At 40.5% G+C, this 26,797-nt stretch overlaps 1 protein-coding gene and 1 long non-coding RNA gene across 2 annotated transcripts; one reads left to right on the plus strand and one right to left on the minus strand.

Moving 5' to 3' along the window:
• The first annotated feature begins 144 nt into the window (after positions 1-144).
• RIPK2 (receptor interacting serine/threonine kinase 2) lies at positions 145-21,516 on the plus strand. The gene is made up of 11 exons (XM_063327154.1): positions 145-386; positions 3,832-3,985; positions 5,161-5,316; positions 7,964-8,121; positions 11,534-11,583; positions 11,923-12,084; positions 15,262-15,347; positions 15,530-15,619; positions 16,220-16,325; positions 19,515-19,694; positions 20,917-21,516. Exons 1-11 carry the CDS (start codon positions 199-201, stop codon positions 21,240-21,242), a joined length of 1,656 nt encoding a protein of 551 aa, XP_063183224.1. The 5' UTR covers positions 145-198; the 3' UTR covers positions 21,243-21,516.
• LOC134512103 (uncharacterized) lies at positions 19,660-26,643 on the minus strand. The gene is made up of 3 exons (XR_010070050.1): positions 25,252-26,643; positions 19,901-20,020; positions 19,660-19,786 (listed from the first exon to the last, which is right to left on the minus strand). It is a non-coding gene; the product is annotated as an uncharacterized LOC134512103 (long non-coding RNA).
• Between the last annotated feature and the right edge of the window lie 154 nt (positions 26,644-26,797).

Consider the following 26,797-nt stretch of genomic DNA (forward strand, 5'->3'; position numbering starts at 1 on the left):
CCTGAACCCGAGAATCCGCGGGAGGCCGTTTTCCGCGGGGAAGGGAAGTCGCTCCTCCGTGGGGTTGAAGGAGGAGCGGGCTGCCGGCGGCCTGGAGAGGAGGCGGGCCCGGGGCGGGGGGGGGGCGGGTGGAAGGGGCGGGGAAGGAGGGCAAGAGGAAGGGCTCTCCGGACCCGTCCCCGGCGGCGGAGTGCGAGGATGAGCTGCGGGGATGGTGGAGTCCGGGCGGGCGCCATCAGCTACTCCCTTCCCTCCATCCCATCCAACAAACTGCCGGATTTGCGTTTTATCAGCCGCGGGGCTTACGGTACCGTGTCCGCCGCCCGCCACGCTGACTGGAGGGTCCCGGTGGCCCTCAAATGCCTGCAGGGACCGCTGCTAGATAGGTAACGGGGGTGAGGAGGGGGGACCACGGGGACGGGGCATCGCGGAGCGGGGCGGCCCGGGGGGGGGTGGTGAGGCGGGTGATGGGGGCGGCGCGGCTGCCCCGGCAGCCGCGCCGCCCCCATCACCCGCCTCACCACCCCCCCCCGGGCCGCCCCCCGTGGGGAAGAACTGACTTGAATCCGCCTTTCCCCGAAACCAGGAGGGGGGTCCCACGCTCCTTCGTTGCCCGCGCCACTCCGCGAGTGCGTCCCGTCGGTGGGTGGAAGGGACCCGCGGGGCGGCGGAACCCGGATTCCTGGCCGGGCGTGGGTCGAGCTTGCCACGGCCGAATGTGCCGGCGTGGGTTCCTCGTGGTTGGTGGATCAGCGAAGGGGGGTGTCTTTGGTGGGCAGCCCTGCTTTCAATCCAGGGGCAAAGGAGGTCCCGGAATGAGTGATTCAGCTGGAGCCATGAGAAAGCACGTACCGGCCCCGGAGCTTCTCGTCTTTCGCTTGTTGAAGATGGGTGGTTTCGGTCTCCTGGTTGCCTCTTTGGAAGGTTTTTTTTTTTTTTTCCGTCTGCAGTGTGCACTTCGGTGGGATTTGCACAGTTCGTCCTCTTTCTGGGACTGTTGGTTGCTATCCATTTTCCTGAAGAAACAGCAGGATATTGAAATACAGTGATTACTATAGGTTTGTTGTTTATCGTGAGAGACAGAGAGTCTATACGGAATATATTACTGTATCCACTAGAGGTTGCTTCTAGCTCCTAGAAGCAGCTTCTCTGAGGCAATGCACAACTGATATTTTTTCCCCCCCAGATCTCACAGTACTGAGACAGCTAATTTAAAATAATAGGCTTGTAGGCCCCCCCATGCACAACTGATATTTTCCATTAGTCCTTCAACTTGTAGCAATTGAGTTCCCCATTTTCTTGGGGCTCAAGTGACAGTGTGTTTGTTACGGGAGCTGTTGCTCCATGTAAGGGGGCAGCAGGTAATAATTCTTCATGCATCTCTGCCTCATTCACTCCCTGTAGTGCCAATTTTTTATCATATCAATGCAAACTTGCTTCTTCTTAGGCCGTCCGAAGCCTGCCTGACTATCATCCTGCCTCTTGTGTCTTATCTAGGTGTCTTCAGTCTTTACTGCCCCGGGTTTCTTTGACCTAGTGTTAGGCATTTAGGCAGAATAGCTTCACTCAAAATTACAAGGCTCTAGTCTTGTGACCCAATATGCTAGAATAATAAGTTGTTTTAAACTCTCTCACCCCTTATTCCCTGGGTGTGTATCTCTGAAATTTTGCCAGAATGAAATGGAATCTCAGTTATGTTTTTAAGCAGGAATACTGTGTTCTCTGATAAGTTTATTGTTCGTTTTTTTTTTTTCTTTACTTTAAATATCTGCTTAAATCCCTGCTAATACAATGTTTATCCTCTGCACTCAATCGAAAGAAAACCAACAAATATTATTTTTAGCCTTGCAAGAATTTAGATTAGCGTGACATCTAGACCATGAAATTATGATGAAAAGGGCAAGTGAGGTAATCAAAATAATTCATCCACCTACCATATATCATGCAAAGCTTGGAAATGGTACTAGAAGACTGAAAGCTGTAAGAAATCTGTTATTCTCAAGTCTTTGCAGGAAGTGATTTGTCGGCTGTATGACAGGCGACATAAAATGCCATCCTGTAAATGCTGTCAAGAACAGGGAAGAGTTCACGGTGCAGGTAATTCCCCTAACTAGAAGCTGCACTGTGTATCCCAGAACTTGGAGTGTGACCAGCCAAAGAGCAAAGCCAGCTGGGAAGGTATTGTGGGCTCGTAGTAATTTAGGCATTACTCAGTGCCCTTCTGATATAGAGCAGACAAAGGTGAAGTGACTTAGAGGCACAGGAATAGACCTCAATATGTTGCAACTCATTTCCCGGCTACAGCTGAATCCTCATGCAGTCTGGGAAAACCCCTAACTTTCTCAAACCCAGTCTTTTCTGGAGACAGGGAGGAAGGGAGAGAGTTGTGTCTTTTGTCTCCTGCTTTCCCTGAAGGATGCCTTTTTACTTGGATCATTTCCTAGAGTTTCTAATCTAATAGGAGCCTTTTTCCATCACATAGATAAGGACCAACTATTGCCATTAATTTCACGTCCATCTAAAATCAAGGTTTTGTGTCGTAAAAGCAGCAGGCTTTAGTTCTCCAGGCTTCCTCTTTTCCCCATGTACTCTGACAGCCTTTTCTTTGGGAGGGCTAGGTCTACATCGTTGGGTCCAGACTGATGTGAGCTCTTCAGTGCGTACCCTGAGGATGATGGACACAAGCCAGCTCTCACCCAGGAGCTGTGTACCCACATGAACAGTGTGCTGTGCGGGGCGAATCGTGATGGGCATAGCCCTGGCTTGTGTGCCCTGGCGCAGCTGTGTTGCTTCTGAATCGGGCTGGCTCACATCCAGAGGGTCAGTCTGAGATGTGCTGTAAAAGTCCTGCTATTGGATATCCTAGTCACGTACTTGTACCTGTACCAGTCTCTGCCAGTATAAAATCTAAATCTTTTTTTTCCCAGTTATCCTTCACAGTCTAAGTATCCTCACTGCCAACAAACCTATTTTGTTCAACAACATTTGAGATACAAGGCATACCAAATAGTTCATAGCTTTTAGGAACAGAAGCATATTCAACTATAAAACTTGAGCTTCTCGAATCCAGATGCTGCAAGGTCTGAATTTGTAAATAAGCATCAAATTCACATTAATGAGGAGGTCTGATGTAACAGAGAGCATTCCCACAGCCAAATTCAGGAATCCAAACATCAAGAGTCTGGTCTTTTCCTGCTTTCTGTGGAACCAGGGAATCTTTTTTCCAGAGGGTGATTCAAAGCAGGGGCCCAATTTGAAGGAACAATTTGCATGAAAACAAAACATGGTTGTTCCTTTTCCTTCAGAAACTGAAGGTGCATTCCTTTAGCCCATAGTATTTTAGTGCACATCAGTGTCCACTAAATTTAAATGGATGGAGAATTGCAACTATTCAAATCTCCATTCTGTAGGAGATTAATATTGGGCCTCAGTGAAAACTCAGGGTTTGAAGATGGGCAGTAAAATTGGACAAATGTAGTTGGTATTACCGTTATGGTTACACGGGACGGTGAAAGCTGGACTTCTGACTGTATCCTTATTTACTGGAAACATGGAGGAAATGTGTGATGGAAACAGAGAGGTTTGTGTGTTACAACAAAACTGGGGAAGCTATCTTGTATTTGCATTTGCAGATTCTAATTTGCCTTACAGTATCTTGTTATCAAAACAAGTGTAGTAGGAAACATATGGTGAAGGGTGGTGGTATTGCATAAAGGTACAGAATTTTTTAAAGAGAATATGAGAATAAAGAGAGAAATGTGAACTCAACATCTGCTTTGAGTTTCCTAGTATTGGTATGGTAATGTTTTTTGTTTCTTTGTTTTCTTTAAGTGATAGAAACCACCTTCTAAAAGAAGCAGAGATATTACACAAAGCCAGGTTTAGTTACATTCTGCCAATTTTGGGAATTTGCAACGAGCCTGAATTTCTGGGGATAGTAACAGAATACATGACAAATGGGTCATTAAACCAGCTTTTACATGGGGTAAGTGTACTTACAGTCTTTAAATGCAATCCCTGTTTTATTTACATACAACATACAATGTTGTTTCAAATAGATTGTGATTTCCATACTTAACAGAAGTAGTACAGTAAAGTGTATTATTAGTAATATTTCAAATTAAAGAACAGTCATTATCACTAGTAGGTTCTGGTGCACAGATCGACTTCGTGTATCCCAAAAAGACAACCAAACTCAGGCGGCTTTAGTTTTATTACCCTTCTTCCTTTAACGTCATGACCTATAACTGGCTTCATGTTGAATTAATACAATTGCTTCAAAAAATCTCTGCTGTTCTCTAATTAGAAGCTGAAATGCTTACTTCAGCCTGGGTTTCAGAATTACTGTCAATGTAAATATGAGTATTTACAATGTAAATGTCAATGTAAATAAAACACAAAGATGAGGGTTTTTTCCTGAATTTGAATCTTTATTAAAAATCTGAACAGATACGGATATTTCTACCAGATCTTACTCTCAGGAGTGGGTTCTCCTGTGCTGAACTCGCAGTTGCTCCCGTTAGCTTGGTCTGAGCATCCAGCGTTGCTACGGTAAAGCTGCTGCAGTTGTGTCTCAACAGCACTGCAGTCTGGTCTGTACCTTTAATATCTCATGCCTTAGGGAGCTCAGCTGTGTGTTTTTCGCAAAGGCATTAGTGTCAATGGAACTTTTAAGATTTCAGTTGAGTTTTACTGCCTTTTTCTTGGTGTATTAATATTTATAAAGGTAGTATTTTGTGCTAGGTTCACCACAGCTTTTTTCTTTCTTTTTTTTCCAAATGTCAGTTGAAGGTATGATTCTTGCCTGCCTTTGTGTAGTACTTACAAGCTGTGGGTTGCAAGTTTCATACAGGAGTTCATCTGTAAATCATATTTCCATAGGAATGAGTAACATAGGAAATGTCCCACATCATGTATAACAGTCATGAACTATTAGGTGAATGCTAGAGGATGGAAACGTAACACTTCACGATTAACATTTATGTATTTGTTTTAACAGCTAACCAGCTCAGTTACAATTTTTAAGGAGTTCGTGTAACGTATATTTTAAAAGATTACTGTTTGTCCAAGTCACTTTAGTCGTATTATGAAAGTCTTTGTGTTGTGCTGTTAGATCAGAACAGAGGATTATATTCTGGTTTTGTGGTTTTATCTTGGCAGAAGGATGTTTATCCTGACCTTCCTTGGTGCCTGAGATTCCGCATTCTTTATGAAATTGCTTTGGGAGTAAACTATTTGCACAACATGAATCCTCCATTGCTGCACCATGACTTGAAAACCCAGAATATTTTACTGGATGATGAGTTTCATGTCAAGGTAGAGTTATTTAATTCTTATGTTCTTCAGCACCCAGAATGAGTAAAAGTGTTTTAATTATTGTAGAGGAGGAAGACTGAGGATGTGGTCATACAGAGGGGACATAATTTTATGCCAGATCTTTTCTTCTCTCCTTGCAGACAGAACTTACCAACTTCTTTTCAAAACTCTGCTTTGCTCAAGTGTGGATTTGATCCATCTGAAGAGACCAGAAAGCCAAATTTTTGGGCTGTTTGTGCTCTAGCAGTAGCTGATACTCAATAGCAGTGATGCTCTCGTATGGCAGCCTTCCAAGGGTAGCTACGTCTGGCCCTTTCTGAGGAGAAAATAGAAAGTGTTCCTGTCCAAGATGCTCAGACAAGTTAGTTCTGGGGGACAGTAGAACCAAATTAAAACATTAATACCCCATTTGACATTTGTCATGCAGTATATACGTATATGTTCTGTTCGCGTAGTATAAGAACACATAAAACGTAACTGCAAAATATGAACATGTTGCAAGATCGCTTTTGTGAAGCTCCTTAGAGAAAGCAAACACACGCAGAGAAGTAATATTAGTTTAAAACTATAACTCTGCATTTTAAAATACCACTGCCACGATGTGAAAAAGAGACTATAAAGTACTTCTGACAAAATGGTTAGCTGCTTCCATAATTGCAAGAGTTGATTGGTTTTTTTGTTGAAGATCCTCTGTTTTTCAAATTGGTAGAATATTCTATTCAAGGAGATGAGAAATAAGAGATATTTTGCACTTAATTTATACTTGAGTGGCGAATGCTTCAGTTGTTACCTTGAGATGAAGCTTTTTGTGAGTCCTGGAGCAAAGATCAAGGATCCAGTGCTAATCTCTTCTTTCTCCATTGCCAAGACATTCTTCTTGGCAGCAAGGCGCCTTACGCAGCCTTGTCTCCGCTCACGCCCTCAGCAGCTCATACCTCCTCCCACTCAGTTGTGCTGGTATTGCCATCTCTCAGGCTTCCTGATAAACCTGACTGGAGGAACTGGTCCAAGTAATTTTTTTTATCCACTTTTTTTTTAATCCCTAACAGCACTGGTACAGCCTGGTGCTCTGCCTGACCACATCTAAACATTTGCTTTGCTGGAGCAGTTGAAGGGAAGAGGTTAACTCTTGCCCTACCTCCTGTAAGGAGTCTCTGGAGGCCTGTCCCTAGGGTTTTTAAGTGGTTTTTTTGGGGGGAAGCAAGACCTTATAGCAGCCTGCCAGTACCTGAAGGGGGCCTATAAGAAAGCTGGGGAGGGGCTGTTGGCAAGGGCAGGTAGCCATAGGACGAGGGGCAATGGTTTTAAACTAGAGCAGGGTGGGTTTAGATTAGACATTAGGAAGAAGTTCTTTACAATGAGGGTGGTGAGACACTGGAACAGGTAGCCCAGAGAGGTGGTGGGGGCCCCATCCCTGGAGACATTCAAGGCCAGGCTGGATGGGGCTCTGAGCAACCTGATCTAGTTGAAGATGTCCCTGCTTACTGCAGGGGGGTTGGACTAGATGACCTTTAGAGGTCCCTTCCAACTCAACACATTCTATGATTCTATGATTCTCTTAATTAGGACAGCTGGCAGGAAACGCAAGGAAGGTTATCATGCATGCCAAATAGAAGAAGTATTGCATATGTGTAAAAGTAACACCATTCATAGAGTGATGTCCTAGATCTACTAAAGGAGCAAGATATTGTGACAGTTACAGTGAGGAAGGCTTGATGAGACTGAATTGTAGAGAAAAAAAGGTTATTTTTCTCTGTGGATTCTGACTGTACGCTCTCCGGAAAGATTATTTCTGTTATCTTAGTTGCCACGGTGCTCACGCAGGCTTCTTTGTTGAAAATGTTTTTGGTCTTATGTAAAAGCTGGACACGTGCAGAGCTCATCACTGGCTACTTATCCTTCTCCCTTGTATGTTGATCACTCTGCAGCTCAGCCAGGAAGCTTATTCTGCTGGCTGTTCCTCTTCCTACCTGTAACCTAGCCTGACACCTTGCTCCCTGGCTCACGGATGTCTGGGAATGTAAACTGAAGTCAGTTATTCTTTATGTAGATGTACTGTAAATTCTGTAGGAAGGGACAAGGTCCCAATATATTCAGCAACTTTTTGCAGCACAGGATTTCAGAATATCAAATTCATTAACCCAAGATTAATATTTCATAGTTTTGGGGGTAAGGTGGAGTGCCCTAAAATTTTTCTGTGAGAGCAACTGTCTCAGGATATCTGCAAGCTAAGTTACATACAGCGATTATGATTTATCCTAAATTTGTGCTTTCTTCACAACCAGGGAGCTAGAAGTACTCGGTGGTTTTTTTTGTTTGCTTTTTTTAACCAAAGAAAGTTATATGCTTCATGCAGGACAGAGACAGACTCCCATAGCAGACTTTCCAGCCATAGAGTATAGGAGTTCTTCCTTAAAAGAACAACAGGATAGGGCAGAGCTATAGGGATAGCGTGAGTCATGACCTGGGAATGCTTTCTGAAGGGAAGCTGGTGTTTCCTGTTGCTAGGACAACCACATACTTTCTGTGTGTCAGGTTAAGGACTTCTAGCGACCTGTTCTTTCGGGAGGGATTTCAGGAATTTCTAACAACGGTCACCAGATAAATCCAGTTTTTGGTCTCAGAACAACTGATTTGTCCTCTTCAGATTGCAGATTTTGGCATGTCGAAATGGCGTGTCATATCCATGTCGCAATCACGAAGTGAAACCTCTTTGCCAGAAGGAGGGACAATTATCTACATGCCACCTGAAGATTACAATCCCAGTCAGAAAACCCGTGCAAGTGTAAAACACGATATCTACAGGTAACTCATGTTGTTCTCAAGTGGGCTTTGCGATCCGAATTCAAATTTGATTTACTGAACTTAGACTTTAACATATTTTCAGCAATTTTACTATTTTCAGAAGTGTCATAAGTTTATAAGCAAAGTGAATCGGGGAAAATAGAATTGGGTGGTAGCTGGATTTGATCACCCATTTCTTTAGGAAACACCATGACAAATGTAATGCTTCAGAAATTAAGCTAGAACTACAGAAACAGACAGAGGAGGCTGGTTTCTATAAATAAGTGTACACATAGAGACAATGTAGGGAGGGGAAAAAACGTTTACACCATTATCTCAATGCACATACCCTTGTAATTTGTGCACATCAATTAACACAATTTGCAGAATGTACTCAGGGGAAAGAAGAAAACATATTTTTGGAAAGGGGTTAGGAAAAATCAAGGTGATGGGATTAGAGGACGTATTTAGAGAGCTCTCCTTAAGGAATAACTTACTCTATGAAAGTTCAGGTAGATTTCCGTCAGTTAGTTCTCAGTAGTAGAAGTAATAGAACAGGAAGTAGTAGAGTGGTGGCAACGTGTAGAGCAAAACGGCAACTGCTTTTAGGACATTAAGAGTTACAGTTTGCTAATCTACAAAGGCTTGGAGAGCTCAAAGATTACTTGAAGGATTGTGAAGGGAATTGTCATGTATAAATGGGGATTGAGGAGGCATGAAGAGGCACATCGTTCTACCACCTTTACCTTCAGCTGTCTTCGACAGGGTTGTATTTTGGTGAGAGATGAATCAGTCTCAGAAGGTCTGACTGACTTCCAGGGACACCACTATTTCTCTTAATTATCCCTTACCTTTAAGGGGCACACAAAGTTCCTTGACATTCCTGTGCAAAGGATGGAGATGGTAACATACCTGCTTTCCTCACCCTTTGATGAGAAAATCTGGACTAGGAAGACATTGAAAAGGAATAACGGTATATTATGGGGAAAGAAGTAGTGTGACATTATCTCCTCTGGCGTATGGTTCTTCACAGAAAGAGTGGTTAGACACTGGAATAGGCTGCCCAGGGAGTGGTGCAGTCACCATCCCTGGATGTGTTTAAGACTCGTTTAGATGTGGTGTTAGGGGATATGGTGTAGGGGAGAACTTTGTAGAGTGGGGTTGATGGTTGGACTCGATGATCCCAAGGGTCTTTTCTAACGTAAATAATTCTATGATTCTATGATTTTAGAGGATTTGAAAGTGTGGCTGGTGGCTTAATAAGTGAATGGAGATGAGGAAAACAAATATTTGTTAACAAGAAAAAAAATGTGTGCAGAGGAATAACAACAAAATGGGAGAAAGTAAGAGAGAAAAGATTAGTAGAAGATGTTGGAAAACTGACAGATTAGGAAGGAAAGAGATTATTTGAGAAGAGAGAAAATAAACTGAGACAATATTGTAAAGAGGGATGGCAGTTCAAGGCAGGAAGACATGAAGGTTGAGAGACAGTGAAGGAAATGGCCACCAGAAAGGTCACAAGGAAGATCTGCGCTCAGGATCAGAAGGAGATGCTGTGAAGCAGAAAGAAGAAAGGAAAACCTGACTAGTGTAAAGAGGGATCAGCAGGAAGTAGTGTGCTGTAGTGGTGTAGAATTGAGAAAATAATCTTTAATTGTAGAGAGATTCTAAGCTGAATGAAAAGCTGGATATCTGATTAATTGACCACAGCAGATACAGCTGAATGCTGTTGAGCTATTGAAGCTAATTTGTGAGAAAGGATCTTTCTTAAAGAAACAAATCCTTAAAAGTGCAGTCAAGCAGCATTAACTTTTTGAAAAGGAACGATTTGCTGTGCTAAAAAAAAAAACCCAGCCTGCATGAATTTCTCAGGAATGCATCAAAAGCAGGCTTTCTAACAGGGAGGACTGCTTTTATTAAAAGTTACTTTAATAATTTTTTAACATTAATGAAAGTTAAAATGGGAATGGAATAAGTAGTTAGGAAAGCTCAATTTATATGATTGATTTTAAGCATCAGTTATTTTATTCTTACTTAATTTTTTTTGTTTCTTCCTAATTGGTAGCTGTTAGATGATACAATGCTTAGAAGCAGTTAAATGTAACCTGTATGCAGAATTTTGTACTTCTTAGTGACGTAGGAAAATACTGTCTTTGTGTACAGTTACTTGAGTAGTTGAGCAAATATTTATTCTGAAAAGTGTAATTCTTCCTTAGCAAAAGAGCAATTCTTTGCATAGTTTCATTTTTATTGCTTCAGTGGAAATTGGATTTCAACTTTTTTGAAGTAACATTTAAAAAAACTTTTCAATCTAGTTTTAAACTGATTTACTGAAAGAATAAAGGACTAGAGGTAAGTCTACAAGGATATGTTTGAAATTAGAAATGAGATTCTTAAGCAGTGAAATATTTTTGCTCTCTCATTTTAGCTTTACAAATACTAGATTTATTCCTCACACCAAATTCCTAGTCTTAAACAGGAAAACCAGATTTGGGGCTTTTATGTTATTTTATTTTATTTGCTTTAACTTCATTGATTATTTTTTTATAAATGAAGTCAATGCTTCATTTAAATTAAATAATCTAATCCAATTTAAATTACAAAATTGTCTGAAATTACCTTTTCTTTTTTTTTTAATATATCTTGATGATTGAAGAGAGTGACTAGTCCAGTAAAGATGGAGCAGATTGGTATTCACTGAGCCACTGACACATTCATGTCAATGTGAACGGAAAAAAAATCTAACCGGTTTGAGTAAGCAGATGTGTGTCCAGTCTGCTGGGTACAGTTCAGGGTAGGCTTCCTGAAAGTCTCTTTTGTAAAGCGGGTCTTGTACATAAAAGTGACATCTCTCCCTATAGAGAAGACTGCGTATGTTGAAAGTATATATGGCTGTGAGGGAAGCTGGAGTGTGCTTCCCAGATGGAAGTCCGTTATCTTACCTGACTCAGACTTTGTGTGGGGATGGAGGTGTGGGTGAATGCCATTCTCCCTGCTAGGACCCTGCTTCCCATGGGAATGTCAGAGAGTGTCGATCCGGACTGGGGAGATGCCACCGTATTGCAGTTAGGACACAGCAGTTGGGACTCTGGGGCTCACTTCAACTTGCATCCTGAGATTTAGACTACACGTATGTAATTCACAACATGTTGGTAGAGCAGAGCTAATAAAGATGTGGAATAGGAGTTTATATGCCGTGTACCTTTTCTGTGCTTAATATTATTAACTAGTTCTAGTTGAAGTCACTAGTTAAAATTCCTGCAAGCTTTCATATATTCAGGTCATCTTTGTAGTTAGCTATAGTCAGTCCCGTGTGCACATGCAGGACAATTTTAGCAAAATGTTTTTAATAAAATGTAAAGCTGAGCACATCGTGCTATTAAGTATTGGAAATCTCAGATAATATCTTCTATACTTTTTATACTTTAAACAGTTATGCAATTATTATGTGGGAAGTGATGTCAAGGAAACAGCCATTTGAAGGTAAGGCCGTGTCTTCCTTTAATTTATTTTTCCAGCCTTATGTAAAGGCTAAACCTGAGACCTGAGTACCCGGGGACTTCTTTTTAAGGGTTGCTTTTTAATGATTCAACTTGTAAACTTGCTGAAGAACACTTTGAGTTACTTTTGAAATTAGACTCTTTTTCTGTATTTTTTTTAAAATTAGTGTTGTTTGATAAATTAAAAATTTTGTAAAAAAAGAAGCATAACCTTATTTTGGTGAACTGTTAATACTGTGTCTGCAAACTAAATTATTCCTCCTATAGTAACCTATTTATATTGCATATATTTCTAATGAATGCACGATGTCTATTTTGACAGAAGTTATAAACCCCTTGCAGATAATGTACAGTGTGTCACAAGGACAGCGACTAGATTTAAGCAAAGAAAGTTTATCAATGGACATTCCACATCGAGTGCTCATCATAAGATTGATAGGAAGTGGCTGGGCACAAAACCCGGATGAAAGACCATCGTTCTTAAGTGAGTTTACCTTGCATAATGGGAAAAGATTTTTAAATTGCCAGATTTCTGTGGACCATGGTACTTACAGAGCAAGGTTATAGTCGCAAAAGGGAAATGGTAAAGATGTCACAAGATACATGTGCCTAGTCGTGTTGCGTATGATAAGGTGCTTGCCTGCTTCCACCATGTCTGAAACAAACTTTTATGAGTGGAACTACGTGTGTGCCATAAAACCAAGTTGTTAGTTGGAGTCTTTTGCGTTTGCCGTCTCTAATTTACCTGTGAAAAAAGCATCATTTTTTGTTTAACTACTTGCACTTGGTTGGGGTTTTTTTGTTGTTGAAGGGAACTTTTGGTTTTGGGGGAAGTGAAATACATAGTGAGTACTATGGGATTTATGAGCAAGCTGGCAAACACGCCAACAAATCATTGCACATCAGATAAGCTATAGTGACTTCACCTTGTGTTTGTATCTCAGTATAAATCTTTTTCACTTAGACTTTATCTTTGACTGTTCCACCTCCCAGATTGAGCAGGAACTGGTCGAACCCACGCACTTAACTTTCTCTTTCCCTCTTCCCTTCGTTCAGCTTTTTGTCCACGAGACCAAATATAGATACTTTCCGCCTTTTTTACAGTGCATTACAGAATTTAGAGAATAAGATTGAAGTGTGAGCTTGTAGAGATAAGAGTGGCATAGTGTGAACTGGAAAAGTTTTGTTTTGATTTTTTGGAAACCTGTGTTTGTCACATTTAACCAACATACTTGGTGTATGTTGAGTCCACATTTATCCCCCATAACAATTTCTCTTAACATACTCAATTTTGTGGTGACTTTCAGCTCTTGTTTGGCCATTGCGTAAAGGTACTTCCATAAAAATTGGCAGAAAGCAATTACCTGTTTTCAACTGTGAAATTTGCTCTTGGGAGTGTTGTTGTGGTCACAACTGTCAGTGTGGTGAAGCTGAGAGTGGTTCCTGCAGCTGCCTCGCTGTGCTTCTTTAATTTGCTTGTGCTTTAAAAACTTCCTCCCTACGCCTTTGGAAAACATGATCCTAATTCTGTAGGAAAAGCTAAATTGCCTTGGAGAGGCAAAAATGTAGAATAAGAGAGTTACTGAAAGTATTCAAATATAGAACAGTACAAAGAGATGTGGCTTCAACAATTCTATATTTTAAGTTTCTCATTGGTTATGTTGAGGATGCAATGACTCAAACCTGAAATACTAGGTATTTTTATTTTGTTCTGGTGGGTTTTGTTTTTAGGGTTTGTTTACATGGGATTTTTTAATGTGAAGAGTAAAGAGGTCTGCAATCTTAGTGTTTCATTTATAGCTTTGGCGTACAGAACTTTTTTATTATTTTGAAAATCTTATAGGCATACTTTCTTTGAGCTGGAAAGCAGTAGAAAGTTGCTGTTCACATAGCTTAGAAAGAAATGTTCATAAATTCATTTTTTTGCATCAGTTTGTCAGAGTACAAAATGGGGACACATCCAAACACATACAGCATCTTCACATTCAGTTTACAGCCCAAAATGAATTAATTACATGACCTTTTTTGAGGCATTCTTATTTTCGCATTTAAGAACATTTTGAAATGTCAGTTTATATGACTGTAAATTGTGGATTGTTTTTTTCCCAAGCAAGGAAATATATCTATTTATAATATTTTTTAAATCGAAAAGAATAGACACATCATGATATTTCCTTATGATATTTCCTTATGTATTCTTGTTTTCCTGTGTCAGTTAATGAAAATAAAATAGCAATCAAAGTCTATGGTCACACTGAAGGGATAATTACCTGGGATGTGTACTAAAGTGTGAGCTAACTTGGGTTCTGTTAGTGTCGTGTCTGTAGTAAGATGATCTTTGAAGAAAACATGCATTGCTTTTCCCCCTACTTTACTATCATAAAAAGAAAGAGGAAGTTGCAAAATGGTTGCAAAATTAAGGGAAGTAAAGCTCACTGATTGGGAAATTTTGCAATTACCATAGCATGGGGTGGGGGGAACTAAAACATCCAAACACCCTTTTTTAAAATAAACTTTAAATAGAAAAGGTCACTTAACCTGTCTATTCCCCTTATAAAGAAGGGACAAAGACTACTTATCACCATGCTTCTGCATGTACTTGGAATGTGTACCTACAATTTAATTATAATCAACAAAAATTAACAGTGCTAGTGTTTCAACGTGGAAAATGGAGTGCCAAACCTGTAAAACTCCATTTTAGCTGATGCAAGAAAATAAGAATCCTAGTATTGAACGTATGTCTTGAAGATGCCATTGGAAAAAAAAAATAATCTGGGAGAACTATTATAGTAAAAAATAAAAAAATAAGGATGCGATGTGATGGATTGCTAGTACAGTAAATAGGTTTTGCCGAATGGGTGGAGTCCATAGAAATGCAGTAGAATCGTGATAACGTCACATCATCCTTCCCTGAGGTTTTTTTGTTGTACTTGAGCACAGTTTCAAAGAGACATTTTTATCATACAGTCATCTCAAAATTTGAAATACTTAGTTCTGTAAACCTCTCAGATTGGAAAGCAAGGGAGTGTAGCACAGGTTGTCACTTGCTTATTGGGTTGTCATGTGTCTCCCGATGTGAGTAGATGGTTTTTGCTTGACTTGCTGCCTTTGGTGGGCACGACGACACTATCGTTGGAGTCGCTGGATGTGGTAGGTCAGTGCTTTGACTATCACCATCTTCTCTGTCCCTGCCGCACAGCATTTGTTCTGGATTTTGCTGTGGTGAGGGTTTTTTTGTTTATTTTTCTTATGTAAATATTTAACACCTCTGCTAGAGTGGGAAGACAGTGACCCGCTCTGACGTCTTGTGCTGTTTGGTCCCACTTAGCAAACCAGGCTCATTGATACCTTGTAATATAGCAAACCCACTGATCTACCCATTCCAGGAATGCAAAACTTGCAGTCGGGCATCAAAAGAGTCTGGATCTCTCTTTTGATACAGGGTGCGGAGGTGGCCAGATCAGGACAGGGTTTGATTTGATGATGTGAAACTGTTGCGTTTGTAACAACAGGTGAAAGCAAGAAACTTCTGTTTAGCAGCGTACGTTTGATATGTATCAATAGACAAATTACTTTTGTAAATGTAAGAAAGTAGCCTTAGCAAAATGAAAACTTAATATCCACCGTAAATCGTTCAGCGAAGTACTCTTTCTTTGTTTAGAATGCTTAATAGACCTTGAGCCAGCCCTGCGAACATTTGATGAAATAGCTATGCTGGAAGCAGTAATTCTGTTAAAGAGATCAAAGGTAAGTGGATTTTGTTACAGTTATGAGTTGATCGAATAAGTTGGTAACTTTTGCTTGCAAAAAGAAATGTCATTTCCTTTGTCATTCATTTAATCTTGTATCTGACTGAAGCATGTGTTTGTAGAGAGCTTTCATCTTGTCTTATAGTAGGAATTTAATACAGGTAAATATGTCTCTTCCAGTCACTATATGAATCGCGATGTATTTACAAGAGTGGAAAGATAACAGATGTGGAGCAGATATCTCTAAATATACCTCTGAATCCCCAAGAGGTAAATATTTTACATATTGCATTTGGTATGTTGGCATCATTACAGATCCTGAGAGCTTTAAGGGGATGTTAACTTGTTCTACAGTTTACTTTCCTGTGCAGAAAAAGCATAAAATGCATTAGTTGAGCTGGGGTGTAAGAAAAGGCATACCGTATAGGTGAAGACAGAAAAGGGTGTGTAGGCAGAAATAAGAAGGGCATGTTTGGTATATCCTCTAAGCGTGGAAAAGCCAGTCCCTCAAGGAGGAATGCAGCACACAATGTCTGCAAACTGTAAGAGACTGACTTCTGCTCCCTTGCACCTCTACAGGGCTTGCTTGTATAGGATCATATAGATTTGCTTTTACATTTTGACGCTTACTGCTGCTTCTTTTGATTCTTAACTAGTAATTAAAATTCGATACAAAATTGCAGTTGGGTTTGGAAAACCACAATTATTAGGATTACATAGATTTCTTCTGTTTTACTGTATTTTAATTATGCTGTCTATTGAGCATTTAGATAGTAAGAAAAAGACAGTGATGGGACAGTACTCTGTAAATCATTTCAACTTTGTATTTATTTAATGTGTATTTTCATTATACAACTGGAATCATTTTAGGAAACATCTTCTGGCTTCATACAATGTGATGCACTTCCCCTTCGGAGCATCTCTCCAGATATGTCAAGACTCAAGTCTGTTCCCAAGTGTAATATCCTCTCATCAGGTAGAGATACTCATGACTTCATATAAATTGGCCATTGCAGCCTTACGCTCTCAATGTAACATTACATTTGCATAGTAGATAGTTGGGTCTCTGTTTATGTCAGAAAAGAGATTTGTTTTGTAAATAAATAAAACAGCTTTAATAAATAGATTGCCTTGCAAAAGTATCTGCACAGACCTTTTGTAGCCATCACCTTTTCTGAATAAAAGTTGGCAAAATTCTCAGACAAAACTCAATCTTGAGATTTTGTTGACATCGGAAGCTAGAAAAATGCAAGGGGACTCCGGTGAAATAGCAATACATGGCAAAACTAAAACTGCTCATGAGTTTCTTCTCTTGAAAGAATGCAAATATATATTTCAAAAGAATGGAGCATCCTTTGACTTTGCAGGGACCAGTGGTGTGAAAGCAGACAAGATGATTGACTTCTCTGATAAAAGCAGGACATGGAAACTTGTTCTGAGGTGCTGCAAAACTGGAGATACTCTGGTAGAGGTAGGAGGGCACAGGTAGTTTCTTTTCCAGCTCCTGTTTGAACACCTCCATGAGTCTGGGCTTGTACTCAATGTACTAGAAAGATATAAATACAGCAGGAATTCCAGGGAAAATAAATTATGGGAGGCTTAAGGAATTTGAGTTACAGGGGAAAATGGCAGAAGGCAAATGTAGTATAGTTTGGCTGTACCTCTACCCAAGCATTTATCTATACACATAGCAAAAAATCTTAGAGATGAAGAAAACTTGGTGTTACCAAGCTTAATAGGAATGTTGTGATGAATTTTAGGAAGTGGAATATTAGATTTGATTTGAGCATAGACTATAAGTGTAATCAGCTAAGATATTGATAAATGTCAGCCCTTCTTGCTTCCGGTTCCTGTCAAAAATTGTCATGTCTGCCTGTGGAGGACATTGATGTGGTGGTACTATTAATCTGATCAGTTGGTGGTCCTTCACAGAGTCACTGCTTAGACTTTGTTGCATATATTTATAGCCACTGTAAAGCTGGTGAAAATAGTGTCTATAAAGCCATATTACAGAAGTGTTTTTTTATTACTTTGACAATAGCTGTATCAGGTAGTTTTATAATGGAATGCAAGACTTGCGTTCTTCTTACTTTGACGAAATTGGATGCAATCATTTCACGTGAAAATCTGTTCCTTGGTATCTGTTGGCAAGGGATGAGTTTGGCATGGCACCAAGGCAGAAGTTGATGACTATAGATTTTAGTGGAGTTGTTTTTTCCACCGATACAATTAGAAGACTGTTTCAGAAACTCGCTCCTTCAGAGTTAGGAACTGTCTTCTAACTTTCAGCCTCTTTAATTTTTCTTCCCTAGCCAGCTTATACACAGACTTGTTCTTGGGCGTTTAAGCTTAAATAGCTCTTTTCCCATTTTACTTCTGATATAGAGAATAATCCTTTAATGCACTTTGTTTTGATAGACAAACAGGATATGCTCTCTTGAAGTCCATTTGTAAAATAAGCTGCTTTGTTCTCCTGGTATCCTACTAGTCCTCCCTGAGCATGTTCTCACTTAAGTCATTGAACTAAGGCTACCAAACATCTGTACTCAGTATTAGAAAAGAAGTGTGACAAGTGTTTTCTGCCTAAAACAAGAATTTTACTTAATACAGCTTAGAATTTTATTTTCCCTTTCTCACAAGATCCTTCATTACTGAATAATCTACCTAGGTTGTTGGTTTTTTTCAATTCCAAATCATTAGCCCCAGCCTGAAGCAGAAAGTCTAGATCTCATGTTTTGTGCTACCAAATTACCACTTCTATTACTTTAGTCTTCTAGGTCAACTAGGTCCTGTCTGAGTAACCTGGGTCAACCTTTTCTTTCTGAAAAACATCTGCAGATTTCATTTGCCTGTTTCTATTTTTTATGCTATGGCCACTGGTCAAGTTCATTTTCCCATACTAGTACAATCCCAGTAGTTTTTCTCTAATGGTATTAAAGAACCATGTGTGCTTAGAGTTCCATAACAATCTATCCCAGCAGAGCTGTTTAAAATTCTTTTCTAAAATGATCTTTCATTCACACCTGTTGTCTCTTAATCTTTTCTCATTCATGGAGTAGGTAACATCTGCTGCTTCACACTATATAGCTCTGCCCATCTTACTTTCTCTCTCTCTAATGAAATGAAAAGCTAGTTACTATGGGTTCTAATCCACCATTTTTTACATAATAAGAGTTCCATTTCTTTCACATATTTCTATTCCTGCTCCTTGTTCTTATAGCCAGTCTTCCACAGATCAACACTCTGATCTAGGAATGCACCTTAAAATACCTCCATTCGATGGGTATCTATAAATCCTGAGCTGTCTGAGGGCTACCTGTTCTTTTTGTGTCTTTAGATGTTCATCTGAATTCTTACATCTTCATCTCTGGTTCTTAGTTGACATCTCTGAAGCTCTTTATCAAGTGACACTGTGAAATTCTGTAACAAAAACTGTATACAGGATTAGGCAATATCATCAGCTATTTGTCCTCTCTTCTTTGGGTCATTCCTACCAGTGCTTTCACATCCATCATCTTTTTCTGCCATATAAAATCCTAAAAATAGAAAGTATTAAGCTTTCCACCTGATAAAAATCCTTTTTCCCCCCTTTCTTTGCAAATGCTTACATGAAGCTTTCTTGAAGTCATATGCTGTTTTGACTGACTACCAAAAGCTTCCATTGGCTTCCCACTAATATCACTGTTGGGCTTCATGTTCTTTCCCTCCACCTGGATCTTTCTTTCGTTTTCCTACCTTTGTAACACTGCCAAACTTCATCATAATAAATTAGTCAGCTTTCATACTGACTCCTAGCTACCAAACACTTGAAGTTATTTTGTTCTTCTGGTGCCTACACAAATTTTCTGTCAGACAGTTTTTTTTAAAGATCACATCTACTGGATTTATTCTCTCAATGTTCTTTTAAAATAAAACAAGACCCCCAAACCCATGCTCAAGCCCTGGTAAAAGATAAGAGACATAAATGTCCTCAAAACCTGAGTGTAAGGAATAGTGTGTTGTATTTAAAGTTAATTTAGGTTCTTAATTACTTGTTTCAGGGAATTGCTCTAACTAGGCTCGTAGCTGTTTTTTATTTGAACATAGAATCATTGCTGTTCTTTATTTGAACATAGAAGTAATATGTGTCCCGGTTTTTTTCCTCCTTTTTTTTTTCTTTTTTAAGATGGAAATTCTGAGGTTCTGCAGTCTCTCAGTAGTCAGAGCACGGATGAAAATATCTCTGTAACTCAGAGCGCCAAACTTCTTTTGCATCCATGCAGCCGTTTTCCCTCATCTGAGAAGACTATTTCCGATGCCTCGAATTCTGCATCATGTGTGCTGCGATCATCACCGATTCCTTCAGGTACAGCAAACACTGATTTAATTCCAAAACCCGCAATAAGTGTCCTAATAAATATATGTGCGTATGAAAAGGAAACTGGAACTTTTGTTCATCTGTAAAATGAAAACAAAGCATTCTGCAAATTAAGAATGCAAGTAATTCTGTCCTTGTAGCCTTATATTACAAAGTAAGGAAAACAAATGTAAAATGCATCTAAGTACGTGTACCTGTAGCTCCTAGCGTTTTTCTCTGCTTTTAAGCAAACTTAATTCCTGCTGCCTTGGGTCTTCTTTATCCCATTCCCTTTGCTCATATTCTCTCTCCTTTCTCCTACTGCTGTAGCAGTGCTGCAGTCCAACAGAACAGGAAAAAAGTGAGTTCAAGCTTAACTCACCTTGTTGCCTGTCACTTCTTCTCACTTTTTAAGCTTGTCAGTCTTCCTCGTAGTAATGGTGGGGTAAAGAGAAGCATCAGTTGTGTCAGCATCTCACCTTTAATCTCCTATGGTAGTTGACAGCCCCACTGCATGATATTCCTATGCACCAAATAACTGTTAAAAGCGTGCTTCCAAAAAAAAATAACAAAAAGAATCTTTAATGCATGATGAATTATTCAGAGGGATATTTTTTTATAGGCCACACAATAACATGCAACTTCATAAAGATCTGCTGCATCATCCCTCTTCTGGAAATACGAGAATTGGCACCTTTTCCCTGTGTAAATCCTCAGCTTGAGGAAAACACACAGGAAACTAGAGGGGTGTTTTCAGTAAACTTCAATAAAAATCCCTCTGGAAAGTGAAGTTACCAATTCTGTCTTTTTTTAGTACCAGGTTGTGTTGAACACTGGAATAGGCGGTGCACAGTGACTGTAGAGGTCCCATTACTTGGAGGCGCCCAAAATGCAGCTGGACAAGGTCCTGAGCAACCTGAGTTATCCCTGAAGTTGGTCCAGCTTTGAGCAGGCCATTAGACCAGATGACTTCCTTGAGGTTCCTTCCAATCTAAATTATTCTGTGATTCAGACAAAATAAATACTTTAACCACCAAATTTGACAAATTGGAACATTTTAAATGTGGAATACAGTAGTGAAATGTTAAAAGCATATTTAGTAGTCCAATGTTTTTCTGACCAAAACCAAGTTTTAAACAGCTCTTTTCTCAGCTTGTTCTTTGTTCTATGACGCTATTTATTGACAGTTACAATGCTAATTTTTTTTTTTTTTAATCCTCTCCAATCTCAGATTTTGTTTTGGAAACCATACAACATAATGTAGCTCATCAATGGATCCAAAGTAAAAGAGAAGAAATTATTGATCAGATGACTGAAGCATGTTTGAATCAGTCACTGGATGCTCTGCTATCAAGATTTTTACTCATGAAAGAAGACTATGAACTTATAAGCACCAAACCTACAAGGACATCAAAAGTCCGACAACTCCTTGATACCTCCGATAGCCAAGGAGAGGAATTTGCCAGAATTATAATACAAAAGCTGAAAGATAACAAGCAGCTAGGACTTCAACCTTATCCAGACATTGTATCTAATTCTCTAAGACTGCATCTTTAAATTTATTCTTTGTGTATGAAGCCATGTGAATATTTCTTGTAACATGAGTCTTGTTTCTGTATAGTAGTTTGTACCACTTTGTCTTTACTGTGCCTTTGTAGAGTCTTGGAAATGACACTGAGTTCATCTAGACTGCATTTGGTGAGTTACAAATTCATCAGTTGGAGTGCAGTCATAAAGCCAAACACTTGACACTTACTGACTTGATTCATACAGGTATTTTGTTTATACATGACAAAGAAAAAATATTAAATGTTCCCTGTTTTACATATTTTCTGTTTATACATATCCTTTCCTTTCACCTCACAGATTTGAGACAACCCATCTCAACTTGGAGTATTGGTTTTTCTCCCACCATCTTTCCCATAGAGGGAGGAAAAAATCTAGGTGCTCTATTTTGGGGCTTGCATGCTGTGTTTATAATAAATTTTCTTCTTTCAGCCTTACCGGTTACTCCTCCCAAGATACCAGAGAAGAATGGTAGGTGGGAGGAGGTTTACATTGCATTTTTACAGGATTTTTTATTATGTCTTGTTTTGTTTTTCCCATTTTGTTGCCAGGGCAAGCGCTTCAGACCACTGCATAAGAAGAATGTCAGTCCAAAGAGGAGCCCAAGGGCAAGGAGGACATTGTGCTGATCATCTTTGTTCTGCTAAGAACTGATACATTAGACAGGGTGCAGCTGTAGCCTTTTACATTATTTGGTTACACCCGTTTAAACTCCTCTTGAAACCATAGTATGATGAGATCTGCGTACAGCTTATATAAGGAAACCCTCAATTAATACCTCTTTTACATTTCCTTAGTTAATGCCTCCCTTACCTTTGTCATCTGCCATAAGTATTTCTCATCTCATGTTGCTGGATCAAACTTTTAATTCAATTTTATTTTTAGTATTTACATGATGATCAGTAGTTTGGGTCTGTACAAAGATCCAGCATGCACTGTCCTGCCAGGCTGGAAGTGATGTGTATGGGTCTCTCCTGCCTCTAACCTTCTCCAGACAACATCTGGCCATCCTTTTTTGTCTGAAGGGTGGCGCTAACATGTTGAGGCACAAATGGGGCCACCTGAGAGGAAAAGGTACGTGGTATTTTTTGCAGCTCATTTAAGAAAGCCTTAGTGACTTTTCCTAGGTGGCTTCAAAAGTAGTGAAAAAACTACTGTTTTTAATTTGTCAGAACACAGCACAGGCAAATGATTTTTACAAGAATTAATAAATAATTACAAATTCTGCTAACACTAAAATTTGGGAAACTCCAAACTTCATGTGCAAGAAAGCTGAAATCTACCTAAGCTACCATATAAAAAGAACAGATAAATAAGAAATCCTGAGTGATGGCTGTTTGGAAACCCATGGAAGTGCGACATCTGCCCCATTTCAATGATTCAAGCTTCAGTGTGGGCATTACCAGTTGCCAACAGCTTCGTTTTTTCGGTATCTGACTTAACTTATTTTGTGAACTGAATCACAAGAATACAACGTATAATTTATAGGATAGAAAAGGGGAGGTTTAAATTTTTTGTAAGTTTTTTGGCATAAACTGGGAATTTGCATTTTATCCTGCTTCTCTCTGAAGGCTGTAAAATTCAAACTAGATAGCTGAGAGCAGGAAAATGGTGCAATGAATGGTTGTGCTGTTTGTAGAGCAGAGCTGAAGATGTCCAGCAGGGACAGGCTCTGAGGAAAGCTGACAGCCTTGCCAGTGGAAATTCGGTGCCAGAACTATGTTTTACTGCATGTCACATTTTAAGCCACATTTGTTCATTATTAGTTGTGCCTAAAGAAAGCTTTGTGTCATGCAAGGTAGCAAAATAGCATTTCTTAGATGTGTGTCCGAAATTCATTGTGTATTGTATTAAGAGGTTTCCTCAATTGTGGTTTTAGAAACTAGAACAGAGGCTTCTTCGGGGGTATCTTTTTACAAGCTGATATGTTGTTCTTCTAGTAGGGTTCTGCATGAGTCGCAAACTTTGTAATTTATTATTTAAAATTATGTGTAAGAAGGTAAAAGCAGTCCTGTTATGTGTAAAAAGCTTTGGCTTGCCAGGTTGCACTTGGCCTGCCAGGTGGCGTCTGATGTCTCATGTCCGGGGGTCCGCATCTTCTTCCTACTTCCCGGCTCTTTGAAAGCAGCCTTAGAGCAAACAGAACTTTAGCACAGTACGGATGATACCCGTACAGGCTGGCAGACTGATCTGAATTTGTGATTTGTGCTGTTGATCCTTCTTGGTGCTGCTACTGCACCTTTGCACTTGGTTGCCCCTGACGTGTTCTGCAGCCTGCCAGTGTGCCTGCTGCAGCTTTTCCGCCAGCACCGCATGAGCTGCTGTTCCCCAGGGCCATGCGGATGGGCGGTGGAGCCCTGGCGAACGAGTGGGACACATCCCAAAGCCATTCCAGGTGCTGCCAAGGCAACTGTGGTAGTTGCCCACCCTCCAGTCTCTTCAGAGTGGAGAGGAAATGTTGGATGTAAAAGATGAGGATCCACTGGTAGGACACCTGGCTGAGGGAAAAGAGCATTCTGTTGCTTTCTGAAGTCCCCCTGCTGCCCCTTGCCTGTCAGTAGGGCATTATTATTATTAAATGACCCCTAGCTTGGGGTCAGTTAGTAATGACAATGATAAATCTGGCCTACAGAGCAACGGTGCTGTCTTGCTGCTTCAGTCACTGTGGTCTGCCCCTCTTCATGTGCCATCACCCAGAGTTGGCATAGCTGCAGGAAAGTAATTTTCTACCCCCAGTCCTGAATACACATGCATCTGTAAGGCCATGGGTGTTGTTCTAGCCAAAGCCCAGCCCTCAGGCCACTCAACAGAAGAACTCGGTTCTATCTCCCTTTTCTTTCCTTGGACCCTAAGCCTGCCTCCATAAGGGAGTAGAATACATAAACCTGCCCTCTCCAACATAGAATCATAGAATTGTTAGGGTTGGAAGGGACCCTAAAGACCATCTAGTTCCAACACCCCTGCCAGGGGCAGGGACATCTCCCACTAGATCAGGTTGCTCAGAGCCCCATCCAGCCTGGCCTTGAACACTTCCAGGGATGGGGCTTCCACCACCTCTCTGGGCAACCTGTTCCGGTGTCTCACCACCCTCATGGTGAAGAACTTCTTCCTAACGTCCAGTCTGAATCGACCCTTCTCTAGTTTTAATCCATTCCCTCTAGTCCTACCAGTACCTGACATTCTAAAAAGTCCCTCACCAGCTTTCTTGTAGGCCCCCTTAAGATACTGGTAGGCCACTATAAGGTCTCATCGGAGCCACATGTCAGGCACGCACAATTTCCTCAAGAGTGAAATGGAGGAGGGGGCAGCCACACTCGGGACTTGAGGGATAAAGAAGAAGAGGTAAGGAGAAAGCTTTGGGGTAGGCATGGGGAAAGGGAGGTGAAGGCTGTGTGCCTGATCCACACAGGGTGTGTATAGGGTGTGTGGATGTGACAAACACATAAGCCAATACGTCAAAGTCTGGTGCTGCTTCTGTTGTTTAACTCCAGGACTATGAAAGAGGAACAGAGTTTCTGTGCAACTGGAACACTCAGCACTGTTTTTGACTGTGGCAACAAGTCCAGGGTTGGCGAGGACAGTCAGGCACAGTCATGCAGTTCATGCACAACTTCTCTGTCAGGAAGCCCAAGTCTGGGGTGTCTGCTACAGTCATGCCAGATCTGGGAATGTGGCAGGTGGGACCCTGTTTCATGAGGGAAAGGGTTGGGAGCGCGCGGGATGACTACCATTTGAAAAGCTGGTTGGTTTCCCCCCAACACCTTCCAATACACAACAGTATTTTGTGCACCCCTCACTTTTTCATCGCAACTCCTAACAGATTTTTCAGCTTTTTCACTACAATGAAGAATGCTGCTGATGTTTCAGAGCACTGTTCTTCTTGACAATAAAAGCTTTTCTCTGAGTTTTTACAGCTCATTGAGAGCCTTTTAAAATCTACACATAAAACCATCTTTTTACTTGTACATGGGGAAAAATAGAAACATAGGACTATACATACTATTTTGCACTTGTTACCGTTAGATTTCATGTGCCATTTTAGCACCTAGTTGCTTCGTAGTGAGAGATCCTCAGTCACTTAGTAGTGGCTGACCCTTGTGTTCTGCTCCCACACCTTGAGTTAACGTGGTTGGTAGGGGTTCCTTGACGTGGTCTGTGCACTGTGCTCCGACCTGCATCAACTTCATGGGAAAGTATTTTTTTCCATCAGGGTTAATTGTAGGTGCCTCTGTTGTAGCGGAGGACCGCAGGAGCCTGTGCTGGCTGAGCGCTAAGACGCAGGGGGCAGAGGTAAGGAACAGGAGGCAGCAGAGGACTTGGCAGAGCTGCAACTGAACAGTTTGATGCTTCTGGGCAATGGTATGAATGAAGAGGGCTGTGGAAATCATTGAAGTACTCTTGTTTCCAGTGCAGACTATGAAAAGCCTTCCTGAGCAGTAATGGAAGCGTAGGCAAGAAACCAGAAAATGTCACAGGCTCATTCAGGCAGCTGTACCTCACTTTGCTGTTCCATAAGCAAATGTGTGTATGTGTAGCTGTAACACAAAGAAGAACTGCTGCGAGCAGTAAGTTGTCAGAGGAGAATCCTCACTGCAGAAGTGCTAGTCAAATTCTGCAAGACTGTAAAAGCGAATGAGAAAAATATGTTATAAAGGAAGTCACATTCACTTCTTCACACTATCCATCCTGCTTACTTAAAATGCAAATAAGTGTAGTCTTCCTTTGCAAAGGAACTAGATTTTGTGTTCACAGAAGAAATGTTCAAGAAAGAAATGTTTTTCGTGCGGACTGCTCGCTTTATGATTGCTCAATGCTGATTTATGTGCTGTGCATTTGCGGGAAATGTTGAGTAGGACGCAGCCATCAGGCTCAGACCAATAGTAACATGGGAAGCACTAATGAAGAAAACGTTTTGTTTCGTGTTCCAACATGCGGCCTCTACAGAATTAAAACAAAGGGCTGAAGCTGGCTCAGGAGGGGGATCTATGAACAATGTAAAGGTGCTCCCCAGCCCTAAGAGGGGGCAAACATCTGGTGACAGACCCCCTCAGGGTAGCACACAATCAAAAAAAACAGTTTGGTGCCCCAGAACAGAAACAGGACAAATTCAAGGTCAAATTTCAGAGTGAAAATAATTATGCATTCTTGAAAATATGCATTCTGTTTTGTAGGCTATAGTTTGTTAACACTGCCCTGACAGAAGAAAAAGATTTTAAGATGACAGAGACCCCGATTAAGGCATGTAGAGCTCAGCCTCTCTGCTCTTCCAGAAGAAAGCAACATCCCTGCAAAACAATTCTGTTGCCAAAATGTTTCTTGATATATTATAATGTACGTAACCACAGACTTGCAGGCAGCTGGAATTGCGCAATCTTTCCAGACAGACTTAAAGAGGTCTCTGGGATAAATAACTGTCCTTCATAGATAAAAATAAAGCAGCTTGGAGGCCGTATATTCAAAATACTTGCCATATAGCTGCTTTTAATAGCGTTTTAAAAAAGCACAGCCATTTCTGTGTAAACATTAACCGTAGACCTGTCTCAATC

Source organism: Chroicocephalus ridibundus, chromosome 2 (assembly GCF_963924245.1).
Source record: "Chroicocephalus ridibundus chromosome 2, bChrRid1.1, whole genome shotgun sequence".
Lineage (NCBI taxonomy): Eukaryota > Metazoa > Chordata > Aves > Charadriiformes > Laridae > Chroicocephalus > Chroicocephalus ridibundus.